Here is a 15,935-nt window from a genome sequence, read left to right as displayed (position 1 = left end):
GAGGCGGGCGAATGTTGTTCCTATCTTCAAGAAGGGGAAAAAAGAGGATCTGGGTAACTACCGACCCGTCAGCTTGACATCTATACCTGGAAAAGTTTTAGAACAAATCATCAAACAGTTGGTCCTGGAACATTTAGAAAGAATGAATGTGATTACTAGGAGCCAGCATGGGTTTCTCAAGAACAAGTCATGTCAAACTAACCTGATCTCTTTTTTTGAGAAAGTGACTACCTTGATGGATCAGGGGAATGCTGTAGACGTTTATCTTGATTTCAGTAAGGCTTTTGATAAGGTTTCACATACTATCCTTGTTGATGAGTTGGTAAAATGTGGTTTGGATCCTGTTACCGTTAGGTGGATCTGTAACTGGTTGGCAGATTGCACCCAAAGAGTGTTTGTGAATGGTTCCTCATCCTCTTGGAGAGGAGTGACAAGTGGAGCGCCTCAAGGATCTGTCCTGGGACCTGTTTTGATCAACATCTTCATAAACAATTTGGATGAAGGAATAGAGGGAATGCTTATTAAATTTGCCGATGATACTAAATTGGGAGGGGTTGCAAATACAGTAGAAGACAGAAACAGGATACAAGATGACCTTGACAGGCTGGAAAACTAGGCTAAAACCAATAAAATGAATTTTAACGGGGATAAATGTAAAGTTCTGCAATTTGGTAGGAAAAATTCCATGCATAGTTATAGGACGGGAGAGACTTGTCTTAGCAGTAGTATGTGCAAAAAGGATCTAGGGGTCTTAGTGAGCATGAGTCAACAGTGTGATGCGTTGGCTAAAAAGGCAAATGCAATTTTGGACTGTATCAACAGAAGTATAGTGTCCAGATCACGTGATGTGATGGTATCGCTTTACTCTGCTCTGGTAAGACCTCACCTGGAGTATTGTGTTCAGTTTTGGGCACCATATTTTAAGAAGGATATAGACAAGCTGGAACAGGTCCAGAGGAGGGCGACGAAGATGGTGAGGGGTCTGGAGACCAAGTCCTATGAGGAAAGGTTGAAGGAGCTGGGGATGTATAACCTGGAGAGGAGGCGGCTGAGAGGTGATATGATCACCATCTTCAAGTACTTGAAGGGCTGTCATATAGAGGATGCTGTGGAATTGTTTTCTGTGGCCCTGGAAGGTAGGACCAGAACAATGGGTTGAAATTAAATCAAAAGAGTTTCCGGCTCAACATTAGGAAAAACTTCCTGACTGTTAGAGCGGTTCCTTAGTGGAACAGGCTTCCTCAGGAGGTGGTGGGCTCTCCTTCCTTGGAAGTTTTTAAACAGAGGCTAGATGGCCATCTGACAGTGATGAAGATCCTGTGAATTTGGGGTAGGTATTTGTGGGTTTCCTGCATTGTGCAGGGGGTTGGACTAGATGACCCTAGAGGTCTGTTTCAACTCTATGATTCTATGATTTGGTGGAGGATGAAAGCATAGAATGGCCAGATCCAGGTTGGGAAACTCCTGAAGATTTGGGGATGGAGTCTGGGGAGGACAGGGACCACAGTGAAATATAATGCCATAAAGTCCACCCTCCAAAGCATCCATTTTCTCCAGGAGAACTGATATCTGTAATCTGGAGATAAACTGTAATTCTCCAGGTGGGGTCCCACATGGAGAGTTGCATCCCTAATACCAACTGCTCTTCAGGAGAATGTCATGGCTTTCTTCCTCCTTTTCCTTAAAGCTCAACAAATATATCTGATGAACACCTATCCGATGACGTGAGCTTAGACTCATTAACACTTATAGCCTGGACATTTTTAAGGTCCTGTGGGGACTTGAAATTTTATTCATTCATTCATTCTGAGTTGAAAAGTACCACCAAGATCATCCAGTACAACTCCCTGCCAATGCAGAAATTACAGCTATAATGTCCCCCAAAAGTAGATTTCCAACTGATACTCAAAAACACCTAATGACAAAGTATACATCATGTCATGAGGGAGACTTCCAATGTCAAACACACCACATTGTCAGGAAATTCTTCCTCAGATTTAGACTATTGCTACAGAAAGATGCAACTTCCCACATGAAACGTCCTTCTTTTTGCTCACGGTACAAGGAACGACTAACACACTGTCTCAAAGTGAAGTGACTGTGACTAAAAAGGAAAACCTTTACATCTATATGCTATTAGCCACTCATGGCTGCAATCTGTGGATATCTAAATCTGTAGACTGGGGCCACATGGAGGCAAAACAGATCTTTCTGCCTGCTTTGGGAACTCCCCAAGTGTGCCAAGAAATCTGAAATGTTTTGGGTTTTTTTAAATACACAGAGAAGTTAAATCCCTCAAAGTAAAACAGTGTTCTCTGCACAGTTGCAGGGAATGCTCTTACTTCCAGCAATCAACAGTGGTGGTGCTGGGTCCAGTGGCAGTGGCTGCATAGCCCAGGGTTCAGCCGCCCTGAGACACTTAGGTGAGAAGGGCGGGGTATAAATCTTAATATAAATAAATAAATAAATAAATTGGGCCCGGCAGCATTGGCTGCACAGCCAGGTTGCTTGCTGAGCCAAGAAGGAGCCGTTCCAACCTGGCCCAGCAGTGGAGGTTAGCAGTCAGAGGCTGACAGCCACACCAAGCCCAGCCATGGCACCTGAAGAGACTGGCAGCCATGTTGGGCTTGGTTGCAGCAGCAGAGGAGGCCAGGAGCCACACTGGGCCCAGCCATGGTGTTAGAGCAGACTGGCAGTTGCATTGTGGAGAAGGCCAGCAGCCCTGCTGAGCCCAGCTGTGGCAGTGGACCCCAGGAGCTCTCTGGATCCAGCAGCTACCATAGCACACGATGGAACCCTCTCCAGGATCAGCTGCAGAATCAGTAGATGCTAGGAGCCCTGGGCCCTGCCATGGCAGCAGCAGATGCTAGGAGCCACTCTGGGCTTGATGTGACTCCCAGACACCACTGCCACCATGGCTGGGCTCCAAGGTGAGTCCTGGATATGATAGCTCATCAATGGGGGAAGGGGGGAGATAGGACCCCCCTGTGAGTTTTGCAGGGCCTCCCTTGTAATATATATTCTCTTACACTGTTAAATATTTGCAATACTGTGCTACTCTTTTGGGGGGGGGGCTCTGTTCACAGCTTGGTGCTGCCTGTTATATGGTTGTTGTGTTCATTCATTCATTCATTATTTATTCACTTCATATATACCCCATTCTTCTCCCCAAAGGAGACCCAGAGTGGCTTACTTAATTCTTCTCCGCTTCATTTTATCCTCACAACAACCCTGTGAGGTAGGCTAGTCTGACAGAGTGTGACTGACCCAAGGTCACTCCGCACAATTCTGTAGCAGAGTGGGGATTTGAGCCCAGGTCTCCTAGTCTGACACCCTAACCACAAAGTTTTTTTCAACACTTGAAACAGTGCAGGGAAGGGGACAAGATTGCCTTGTCCTACCATGTTCCTAGTTTGGCCCTGAATCTTATTTCATCTAAGCATTGGGTGGCAGCAGATATTTTGCTGGCCTGCCCAATTTTTCTGTGATTGGGTCAACTGCTGATTCCAGAAAGTGAGTAGATCTACATTGATCCTGATCTGATCCCCTTTATTTTGCCCAACAAGAGAAGAAGACTGTAGCCCAACAGCAGAACACATGCTTTTATATGCTCAATATAAGTGTTCTCCACTTAAGATGGCAGGTATTGGGAAAGACCTTTTCTGACCGAAAAATTGGAGGGCTGCTGTCAATTAGAGCAGAAAATACTGGGCGGTGTGGCCCTATGGAGCAAAAAAGAGCCACATAACTTCTTATGATCGTCCATGGCTCCCTGATCTGACCTGGATGGCTCAGGTTAGCCTGATCTCCTCAGATACTGGAAGCTGAGCAGGGTTGGCCCTGGTTAGTATTTGGATGGGAGCTCACCAAAGAAACCCAGGGTAGCTATACAGAGGCAGGCAATAGCAAACCACCTCTGAACATCTCTTGCCCTGAAAACCCTACAGGGTCACCATAAGTCAACTGTGATTTGATGGATCTTTACACAAACACGCATAGCTCCCTCTCTAGCAGCAAAGAATTCTAAATCCTATATATTCAAAGAGCATACTTCTGACCTGATTCATTTTAGACCCAATCTCTTTTGTTTCCTCTTTTCTTGTGCTATAGACAAACACCTTGTGATTGCGCTCTATGATTTCACTTCCTCAAGTGACCGAGATTTGGAGCTGACTGTAGGAGAGAAATTTGAAGTCCTTTGCAGGTCAGTAACTGGCAAGCTCTTAACTGATTCAGACAGACTGCTCCTTACTATAATGCAGAAAAAAACAAACTCCAAATGTGGAACAACTCTTATTAGAACACTCTTATCTATCTAGCATTTGTGTATTTTTAAACAAATCAAAAGAGAGAAGACGATGAGGAAGATGAGAGAGGACGATGAGAGAGGGATGAGGTGGGGGTGAGTGGGTGGGGGATGAGGGGGTAGGATGGCCACATCCAGGTTGGGAAACTCCCGGAGATTTGGAGATAGAGCTTGGGGAGGACAAGGACCTCAACCCTAACCCTAACCTTTATTTCCATCCCTCAAGCAGCACACAGAATGTTAAAAATTCCCTGAGTAAACAAATAAAAATAAAAATTGGAAAGCCTCAGTTTCTCCATGCAACATCCACTGTGAGATACAAAAAACACCTAGTGAATTTCTGGGCAGCAGGGAATTTGACCATGGTGCCTCCCCAATTAAAACTCAGCATTTTGCTGTAGTTTATGCAGTAGGCTGCATCCACAGCCTCCTAGCAGAGGAAGGACTTATTTGTCCAGCAATAAAATCCAGCTGAACAGCTTAAACATAATACTAAGGATGGCTGTAGAGTTGCCAGATCCGCTCAGTCTACCAGCAAGGGATAAGAACATAAGAACATAAGAGAAGCCATGTTTGATCAGGCCAATGGCCCATCCAGTCCAACACTCTGTGTCACACAGTGGCAAAAAATTTTATATATACACACACACTGTGGCTAATAGCCACTGATGGACCTGTGGGGTGGGATGGCTCTGTATGTCAGAGAGGATATACGGTCTAGTAAGACTGAGGTAAGAGAATTAGATTCACTTTTAGAAATGCTTTGGGTTGAAATAGAGGGCCCCAAAGGAAATTTAACTATGGGAGTTTGTTATCACCCACCAAATCAAAAGAGAGAGGACGATGAGGACGATGAGAGAGGACGATGAGAGAGGGATGAGGTGGGGGTGAGGGGGTGGGGGATGAGGGGGTAGGATGGCCACATCCAGGCTGGGAAACTCCCGGAGATTTGGAGATAGAGCTTGGGGAGGACAAGGACCTTAACTGGCCAGATACCATAGAGTGCACTAGTTCATTTTCTCCAAGGGAACTGATCTCTGTAGTCTGGGGATGAGCTGTAATTCTGGAAGATCCCCAAGTCCCACCTGGAGGCTAGCATCTCTAGATGGCTCCTTAAAGACTAAGCTTGTTTCATAAGTGGTGTTGAGATAAATGGTGAGGGCTGCCAGGAAACTGAAGCTTCAGGGAATTGCCTTTTTCTTTGGCTTTCCAAGGAAATGAATGTGACCTTGGTGAGGGCCAATCTCAAAGTGGCTAGCAGGTTTCCCCCCACCCCTTGGTTTGGGGAGCTTTTGCCATTTTTTTCACATGCTTATATGTTGATTTGACTCTCCCGCTCCCTGTCTTTATGGCTTAATAGGATGTTATTTACTGCATGATATTTATGCCCTGAAAAGTTCCAGCTGTCCATTTTCAAACAGTCTCTATTAAAGGGGAAAGACATTTCCTCCCCCCACCTCCCCCGGTTGCTGGTAGCCCTAAATCAAGCTATGCTCCTGAACAGCTAAGTGCCATCCATTGTCTCCACCAGGCACTACTATCTCCCAACCCATCCCACCAGACATTGCCCCTTAACTTCAGGCTCCCCTCCATGAACCTCAAGGGCTAAGCCTCAGAAGACCAGGCGACTGTATTGGCTCTCATTCTGGAGCCTGTGTAGAAGCCCTTAGAGATCTGTATAGCCCAGTGTCATACTGGTTTCCGCACTGCACAGTCTTGGTCACTGCCAATGGACCTCTACTGTTGAGTGCCTCAGTTTGTGTATGGCATAATCTGCGCTCCTAGCAGCTGGTGTAGATGTATGGAATTATCAGTTCCAATTGCCACTAAAGGGGTTTGCCCTTTGCTGTAGCCAGGGCTTTTTTTGTAGCAGGAACTCCTTTGTATATTAGCCCACATACTCCTGATGTAGCCAATCCTCCAACAGCTTACAGGGCTCTTAGTACAGGACCTACTATAAGCTCCTGGAGGATTGGCTGCATCAGAGGTGTGTGGCCTAATATGCAAAGGAGTTCCTGCTACAAAAGAAGTCCTGGCTGTAGCTGGAAACCTGAGCTTGTGCCCTCTCAGCCAGTGTTTGGCAGTATGGCTAAGCATTCGAGCCCTCCCTTCCCCTTGACAGTGTTAGCAGCCAGGAGTTGTGCTCATAAGCCACTGCTGGATCCTCATTTTTAAAGATTATTAAAAACCCTGTGCCCTGTGTGGCATCATTCCCCAGTGACCAGAATAAACATATTATTTAGTTGTTTCTTTTTTCTTTCAGCATGCATTTATTCACCTATTTTTACCTTGCCTTCTTCACAGCGAAGGGGACTGGTGGTTAGCAAAATCACTTACTACTGGAAAGAAAGGCTACATACCCAGTAATTTTGTGGCCTGTGTTAATAGCCTGGAACAAGAAAAGTAAGTTTATGAACTGCATATGGGGTGAGGAGGGGCCTCTTTGTCTTTACATCACCCAAGCATAGAATCAGATAGTTGATTGTGATTTTAAGGAATCCCAGTTAGGGTTGCCAAGTCCCCTGTGTCCTGGAGCGGAGGACTTTTGCAATGACGTCACCCGGAAGTAGAACAAACCACCATCTCAGGCTCATTCACTTGTTCATCTTCCAACATTATATATGCCATTAAATGCCAACAATGCCCTTCAGTTCTCTACATAGGGCAAACAGAACAAACCCTTTGCCAAAGGATACATGGACACAAATCTGACATTAGGAATTACAGAACTGAGAAACCTGCGGGAGAACACTTTAACTTTCCTGCGCATTCAGTGGGTAACCTCAAAGTAGCTGTTTTACTGCAAAGGAACTTCAAGAACAGAGAGAAATTGCTGAATTACAAATTTTATGAAACTTGGAACAAACACCTCCCCAGGACTGAACAGGGATATTGGTTTTTTATCTCATTACATATGCTAAACCAACTCTCACTGAGTATAGCTATACATCCACAGTATTCCAATGTATTTCTCTTTTAGAACAGTGTATCAGAATATTGGGGGGGGGGGGGTTGTATTCATACTCAAATAAGGATTATTGGCTGTTTATCTTATTACATATGCTAACCCATCCTCCATTGTATTTTAATGTATTCCTTTTTTTCTAATGGCAAACTATAATGATGTTATAACCTCTTGAGTAACTGTGCCCTCTATTTAAACCCAAAACTAACAAAGCAGAATGTTACCCAGATTTAGGGCCCTTCACACCTACGACATCAATCTGCTTTTTTATCACCCTCCAATGTTGTTTCAGCCCAGTTAACAACACTAACTAACAAACGCAGACCCCAACTTGTCTACTGCTTTGTTCTATTGCTTCAGACCAACACGGCTGCCCACTTGGATCTACTCACCCAGAAATGACGTCATCATGCTGGCAATGTCACGCGCGGCCGCTCTAGGCATTTCTGGAAAAATGCTATGGTTTTCCCAGATGCTGTAGTCATTTGGGGAAGAGCCCCGTGGCGCAGAGTGTTAAAGCTGCAGTACTGCAGTCCTAAGCTCTGCTCACAACCTGAGTTTGATCCTCAGTGGAAGCTGGGTTTTCAGGTAGCTGGCTCGAGGTTGACTCAGCCTTCCATCCTTCCAAGGTCAGTAAAATGAGTACCCAGCTTGTGGGGGGAAAGTGTAGATGACTGGGGAAGGCAATGGCAAACCACCCCGTAAAAAGGTCTGCTGTGAAAACATTGTGAAAGCAACATCACCCCAGAGTCAGAAACGACAGGGGACCTTTCCTTTCTTTTCCTAGTCATTTGGGAGGGGGAAAACTCTATGGTACCTATTGTACCATAGAGTTTCCCCTCCCAAATGGCTACAGTGTCCAGGAAAACCAGAGTTTCCCCGGAAATGCCTAGAGTGGCCTCTGTGTGCCAGCGCTATGATGTCACTTCTGGGTGATGTCATCATGCCAGCAATGTAGGGGGAGGTTCCCCCCACTGTCCCAATGTGGGCCAGCAGGCTGGGAACCTCCCAGGTGGTAGAATCCCCGCCTGGACCAGGGGCTTGGCAGCCCTAATCTCAACCTTCATTTTTAAGCATTTTCCTAACCTTCCACTGAAGCATCTAGGCCATTACAGGGTGGAGGGGGCCCAAGAACCAGATTACACAGAGTATGGGGCTTCAGTTCCTTACACAGCTCCTTCATTTCATGATTATGATACCCACTCCTCTGCCAAACTATAAATTGATGCCTTTCCCTCCATCCATTGCCTTCTGTCCCTAGTCTTTGCTAAGAAGCCACCTTGGTGGCCCTGAAAACTTAGCAACTGTTTTTCAAATATAAGTTTTTAATACTACACTACTAGTAAATATAGGTTGCATCCTGCAATCATAGAGAGCTGAGGATTGTTATAAATTGCATGAAGGGAGCAGTTCTTTTGATTGCAAACACAATTTATTGTGTAGGAAGCAGCAAGGATGAGGAGGTTTCTGGAGACACACACACAGCCATTGTGGCTGTTCCTGGGCTTCCAGTTATTAATCGTGCTCTAACCCTTTTTTTCTTTCTTCTTCTTTTCTTTCCTAGGTGGTTTTTTAAAGGCCTTAGCAGAAAAGAAACTGAACGTCTACTCATGGCACCAGGCAATGCAGTGGGTTCATTCTTGATAAGGGAAAGTGAAACAAATCCAGGTGAGAAGCTGGAAATGTTTTTTCAGGGGATGCTTGAGTTTTCCATTTTTTTCCAAATCACCTTCCCTTCCCTCAATAGGGTGAATGACTTCAAAATCCAGCACTTCCCCCTGTCAGATGAATGGATTAAAGCATTAAAGCAATCCTAAACTGTGATTTTAAATTTTGGTTTTACATATTTGATTTTATTTATCTCTTAAGTTGCGTTGAGCTCCATAAAGATGAACGGTGGCTAATAAATATTTCAAATAAATTACAAATAAAATTGTTTTGGCAACTGTCGACAAATCTTTATTTCAGTGTTTGCCTTTCTCTCTAATGGAAAGTTAAAGTGGCTTAAACTGCTCAGCTCTCCACCGTTCTATCCTCCCAACAACCCTGTGAGGTAAGTTAGGCTGAGGGGATGTGATTGACTCAAGGTCACCCAGAGTGGGAATTTTCACCTGGCTGTCACAGATCCTAGTCTGACACTCTAACCATTACAACACACTGTGAAATTATGCCCAGTAAACTCGACATATGCCTCATCTGGGAGCCAACTACATGTTACAGAGAAGATTTATTGCTAGCAGTGCAGACCAAGGAGAGTCACACCCTTCTAAGCCTATTGATTTAAATGAACTTAGAATGGTATAGCTCCATTTAGGATTGCACTGAGGATCCCACCCCCCACCCCGGCTGTTTTTTTAAAGCCCTTCAGGGGAGCAGAGCCAAACTGGATTGGAATTGCCACTCTGAAGCTGTGGTTTAATCATGCCCTGTACATTTTTCTATTGATTCTAGGATACATTGCTTCCCTCCTCAGAACAAAAACTTTATGTCCACTAAATTATTCCTAACCAGCAAATAAATGCAGATTTGAGTGTTTTGCATGATGGGTGCAGCTTGCAAAATGAAGCTCTCTGTGGTGAAAATTTTCTTTTCACTGAAGATACACTGTAAGAAACTGTCTTGACACCAACAAGTATTTTCCATTTTCCTGTTGCAGATGCCTTTTCCCTTTCTGTTAGGGACAACAGCTCGTCTCAAGGGGACATCATCAAACATTACAAGATTCATACGTTGGGCAACGGAGGATGTTACATCTGCCCTAGAATTACCTTCCCTTCCATTCAGGCACTTGTCAAGCATTATTCCAGTAAGTTACCCTTCAAACAGCTTGTGGGTTACTAGACTTAAAGCTCAAGAACTGAGATTTGCCCAATAGAAGAATGCATTCTGCCAGATGGGTTCTCTTTTACATCTTTGGTGGACATATCCCAAAATAAAGTTTTTTGGACACAAGTGCTTGAAGCGATATATATAATAACTACATTTAAGCCTCCACAATCAATCCAATTTTGGCTATTTGATATATGGAAAGGTATCAATATATCAAAGCTGATCATTTCTAAATTGGTAGCGGCAGCCCATTTAGTTATTGCATCATGCTGGAAAGATTCTAGAGGTCCAACTATAGAAAAGTGGCAAAGGAAAATATGAAAAATCTGTTTAATGGATAAAATAATCCAAAATCCATTTTTTGTTTTGTTGGTCCACCCTTTAAACAAGAAGTCATTTGAGGAAGTGTGGAACCCTGTCATAGATTATCTGACTGAAATTTTTTGTTTGGCTAGCAATAATGAATATAGAGCATGGTTTATGTTGTAAGGTGCGATTTTTCTTCTCTTTTGATTCATCCCTGTGATTCTCGACCTTTTCGGCACCAGGGACCGGTTTCATGGAAGTAAGTTTTTCCACAGACCGTTGTGTGTGTGGGGGTGCTGGGGGTTTTGCCACCCCAGGCTGTCCCCCTGTCCATGCCCTGTCCCTGCTTCTCCATGGGGGTCTTTAAATGAGAGGTTGGCAAAGGTTACTGCTGCCCCTTCCACCCACCCAGGACCCAGGTGGATGAAAGAGGTGGTGCTTCCTCTTTTGTCCACCCAGGTCCTGAGTGAGCAGAAGGAGTGATGCAGTGCCTCTGCCATGCTCTGCGGCCTGATTGCTAACAGGCTACAGACTGGTACTGGTCCATGGCCCGGGGGTTGGGGACCTCTGATCTATTCTATTGATATTTTATAAGATATGCTCATATTGAGTCATGATGTACCCTGATAAGTTATGTCATGTGGTTCTAAAATTAAAATTTGGAAAAAGAAAAAAGAAAGAATGCATTCTGTGATGCCATTCAACTGGGGTTGTTAAAAGCTCAAGATTGTAAGCTGTGTTGAACCAAGAGGAAAAGTGGGATATAAATGTTTTAATACATAAATAAAATAATAGATACGAGTTGAGTTGCTGGAGAGAAGCAAAACACTTGGGAGTATAACCCAGTTCAGATCTTGCAGGCAAGTCTTATTCAAGCAGAGGAGCTTATTCAAGAGAGGAATAAAATGTTCTGCAATGCAAATCAATGTTCCTACTTTACATGCATGACTTTACATGAGAGTTGTTTCATGCCTCGAAAATGGCATCCAAATCTGATAGCTCAGATTCTGCAAAGCGACCTTCTTTCTGTATGATATGTGGGTCAGTAGAATTCATACAACAGCTCACCACCACTAGGCAGAAATAGCAGTTGAAAGCAAAGAAGAAGAAAGAAGGGGTGGACGGGTAGGTACAGAGGGAAATGAGGAACTAAATGAAACACATTATCCCTTAATTGCAAGAGGCCTTATCAGGACATTTTCATTTTCTGAAGCTTCTTTTCTGCAAACACTAAAAACATGTGATGTGCAACAGGCTAAAAACTCTGTGCCTCTGTTTATCATCCCGTTCCAACACTGAAGCTTGCTGTAATGTCTTATGGGAGCTTAGAAGGGCTCACTTTCATATATTTTAGCAAGTCTGTATATAAACTGACTCTTAAAAAAAGAAGCTGCACATCATATTCTAGAGAGCCAGTTTGGTGTAGTGGCTAAGTGCACAGACTCTTATCTGGGAGAACTGGGTTTGATTCCCCACTCCTCCACTTGCACCTGCTGGAATGGCCTTGGGTTAGCCATAGCTCTGGCAGAGGTTGTCTTTGAAAGGGCAGCTACTGTGAGAGTTCTCTCAGCCCCTCTCTCAGCCCTCAGCTGAAAGACCTCACAGGGTGTCTGTTGTTGGGGAGGAAGATAAAGGAGATTGTGAGCCACTCTGAGATTTGGAGTGGAGGGTGGGATATAAATCCAATATCTTCTCCATCTTCATCTTATGCATGGGAACACAGTGTGGTTTCTGAGATGTACTATATGGTATACAGGAAGACGGCAGCAAAGACACACACCTTAACTTAATGTATTTGTGTATGGTTCAAAATGCAAATATACTGGGTTTGATCCATATTATGTTATCCAATGGCAGCATAGAACTTGTCTGCCTCTCATCTCCCACTGCAGCACATTGACAATCGCAAAACACTGCTCCTGATGAATAGGAGGGTACTGAGGAATTATATGAGGGAATCTACCACAAAAGCTTCTATTAGTGGTATTTTTGCCTGTGATACTTCACTGAAACATTACTTTATTACACCAGGAATAAAGACCAGCAACTGAAGGATGCTGTCTGCTTTCCCAGTTGCCAGTCAAGAAGTTTTTTTTAAAAAAATGTCAGAAAAACATCTCTAGTGGAACTTGACATGGAGGCGGTATCAGCAGCCTTGGCCTCTGTCCTTTCTAAAAGTGATCTTCTGACCAAAAGGGTTGCTGACCAAGGTCCTGGAAAACACACTGGCACCTTGCAGCATCCTCTGAAACTTGTTCAGCCTAACTTGTTCTTCCTTCATGTTTTGTGTACTTTGCAGCTAATGAAGATGGTTTGTGCCAGAGGCTAAGAGCACCATGTAAATCTGTAGCTCCACAAAGACCCTGGGGCACAGATGAATGGGACATCCCTCGGAAATCTCTGAAACTCGTCAAGAAGCTGGGTGCAGGCCAGTTCGGGGAGGTGTGGATGGGTAAGTGTAGGATGGTACTGTCTCTTCTGAAGAGCAGTGCAAGATCTGTAAGCTTTTGCTCAATTAATTTCCAGATGCAATTTAAAGTGCTGGGTTTTTTACCCCTGAAGCCCCAAATAGTCAGGGCTCAGGGTGTTTTATAGATTTATGAACTTCCTTGGCTGCTCTGGTCATCAACTTAGGCCCTTTCCTAAGTGCCAGCTTTGTTACTGGAGAAACCAGTTAATACAGTTAATAAAGCACTTTCTGCCAACTCATCCTAGCCTGTAAGATGGCCACATATCTTGATACACATGACCTGACCACCCGGATCCATGCAACAGTAGCATCAAGTCTAGATTACTGTAATGCACAACACATTGGTCTTCCCTCAATATCAACTTGGAAACTAACTGTTCCAGAATGCCATGACATGACTAAAAACGGGAGCATGCATATTACTCCTATTCTGTAGATTCTTCGTTGGCTGTCCATTTGTTACTAAGCTCAGTTTAAGGTGTTTGCTTTCACATACAAAGCTCTTCATGGCCTTAGTCACTTTTACTTGTGGGACTGCGTCTCTCCCTATGCTCTGCCACAACAGCTTCACTCATGTCAGCAAAGGCTTCTGTAGGTGCCAACTTGCAAATGGGCAAAATCAACAACTGCCCATATATGTGCTTTCTCCATTGTGGCTCCTGCCTTGTGGAACGGCCTGTCCAAGGAGGTCAGGAATGATCTGGCTTTCCTCAAACTATGCAAAACGCCACTATTCAAGAGGGCTTTTCAGCACAGATAATAGGGTTGCGTTGTACAAAAAGGGTTCAGAAGCTTACTTAGATAAGTGATTGACACTGTGGTCTATACTGCTGCATATAGCTTATTGTAAGTAGGATCCTATTATATACGTAATTTCTGTATTGTTTAATATGTCATGTTCGTACTTATGGTGTACTTCAGTTCTTTGTGATGGTTCCACACTGAAATACAAATGCAGGGTTGGCTAAACTTGCTTAAAGTAAGAACCACATAGAATAAATGGCAGATGTTTGAGAGCCACACAGGAAGGAAGGAAGGAAGATGGGGAAGGAGAGGTGCAAATAAAGCAATTTTAAATGCCTTGGATAAATGATTTAAAGACACACATGCTTTCTCCAAGCTTTCACCACAGGAGTGGTGGGGGCTTCAAGAGCCACGCAATAGGTGTGAAAGAGCCACATGTGGCTGTCAAGCTGCAGTTTGACCACCCCTGTACAAATGCATAAGTTACTGAGTGCCTCATTTTGATTGTGCTGACTCACTATGTGTAATTTGCCATGAGTCCCTGTGAGAAAGGCAAACTATAAATAACATAAATTAAAAAAAATAAAATAAGGAAAAGCTAAAAGGGTAGAGATTTTGGGTTTTAAAAAAACACAAGTATGAGGAAGGGACATGACATATGTTTATAAAATTAAGCATGGTATGGAGAAAACTGACAGGGAGAATACCGATTCATTTGAAATGTGGTGTAGGAGGAGAGTTTTACAGATACCGTGGACTGTCAAAAAGACAAATAAGTGGGTTCCAGATCGAATCAAGCCTGAATTCTCCCTAGAAACCGAAATGACTAAACTGAGGCTATTATACATCATGGAAAGAGAAAACCCACTGGAAAAGACAATATGCCAGGAAAAATTGAGGGCACCAGGAAAAGAGGAAGATCCAAAATGAGAAGGGTTGATTCAGTCAAGGGACCCCAGCCTCTGGTTTGCAAGGTTGCCAGTGATAGGACTTTTTGGAGGTCATTAATTCATAAGGTCACTGTAAGTCAGAAGCGATTTGACAGCACATAACACCCAGATGCAAAAAGCAGACAGTGGGGATTTTTTTTGCTCCTTCTCCCCTAATGATAACCATCATAGGTAAATGGAACTTCCATACTGAGAGGTTGTATATCTCTGAATACCAGTTGCTGGGAGGTGGAATGACAACAGAGGAAGGCAGTTGCCTTTGTGCTCTGTGAATTTTCTGAAATCATCTGAGATTTTCAATTTCCCCATTACCCTTGTTCCAAGCATTAGAACAGGGGTGGGGAACGTCAGGCCCGAGGGCCATTTACGGCCCTCAAGATCACTTGGTCTGGCCCTCGGGGATTGCTGGGTCAAGCTGAGCCACGTGGTGGCCACCCTATGACCTGGCAGGCTGGCCAGCCAGGATCACTGTGGGGCCTGGAAAAGTCACTGTCACAATTCAGGTAAGTTTCTCCCTCATTTCTTTATTTCCCTTTCATTCTATTTCTTCCCCCTAGTTCTTTGTTTCCCTTAATTCCCCTTTCTTTCCCCCCTTTCTTTTTTTTCTTTTCTTACCCTTTCTTCTCCCATTTCTTTATTTTCCTTTCTTTCCATTCCCTCCCCCTTCTTTATTTCCATTTATTTCTCTTTCTTCCCCCCATTATTTTTCCTTATTACTCTTTCTTCCCTCCATTTCATTTCCCTTTCTTCCCCCCATTTCTTTATTTCCATTACTTCCTTCCTCTCTCTCTCTTTCTTTTCCTCTCTCTCTTTCTCTTTGTGGAGCCTGAGTGGTGGGCATTGTGAAGGATTGCTCCTGAGGTATGTGGGTGCCTTTAAAGGTCTTCTGGGAGCAGCTACATGAAGGAAGGGAGCGAGGGAGAGGTGGCACAGGTGGGGGGTGGGAGCCAGCTACCACCAGTTCAATTTGCACTCAGTTATCCCAGAATGTGTGACCTAATATGCTAATATTAGGGGATGTGGTCTAATATGCTAATGAGTTCCTGCCGGGCTTTTTCTACAAAAAAAGCCCTGGACCTAAGCATTCGCCTAGGGCAGTGGGCCGTGTGTGCTAGATTAGGCTCTCCCCACATGACTTCAAATAGAAAAACAATTATTTGCATTAATTTTGCCGGCCTAAATCATTTTCCCTCGATGGAGCACTGTTTTTTAACTTGATAATTTTGTATGGCCCGTGAATGATGTTATAAATATCCAAATGGCCTTTGGCAGAAAAAAGGTTCCCCACCCCTGCATTAGAATCATGGCCCCACCCCATCAAGGTAAAAATTTTGGCTAGTAAGTTTCTTTCTATGCTAGTGGAGC

The 15,935-nt window shown here is 44.0% G+C and overlaps 1 protein-coding gene across 1 annotated transcript in view; it reads left to right on the top strand.

Annotated features, from left to right (window-relative positions):
- BLK (BLK proto-oncogene, Src family tyrosine kinase) overlaps window positions 1-15,935 on the top strand; it is a 51,115-nt gene that overhangs the window by 23,098 nt on the left and 12,082 nt on the right. The window contains exons 4-8 of the mRNA XM_060259871.1: window positions 4,111-4,204; window positions 6,611-6,709; window positions 8,836-8,939; window positions 9,928-10,077; window positions 12,706-12,858. Of these exons, the coding sequence (XP_060115854.1) occupies window positions 4,111-4,204; window positions 6,611-6,709; window positions 8,836-8,939; window positions 9,928-10,077; window positions 12,706-12,858 (600 nt within the window). The remainder of the gene's footprint in view (window positions 1-4,110; window positions 4,205-6,610; window positions 6,710-8,835; window positions 8,940-9,927; window positions 10,078-12,705; window positions 12,859-15,935) is intronic.

The sequence above is a fragment of the Heteronotia binoei genome, chromosome 1 (assembly GCF_032191835.1).
Source record: "Heteronotia binoei isolate CCM8104 ecotype False Entrance Well chromosome 1, APGP_CSIRO_Hbin_v1, whole genome shotgun sequence".
Lineage (NCBI taxonomy): Eukaryota > Metazoa > Chordata > Lepidosauria > Squamata > Gekkonidae > Heteronotia > Heteronotia binoei.
Note: the sequence above shows the minus strand (reverse complement) of the source record. Positions and strands in the feature narration are given on the sequence as shown.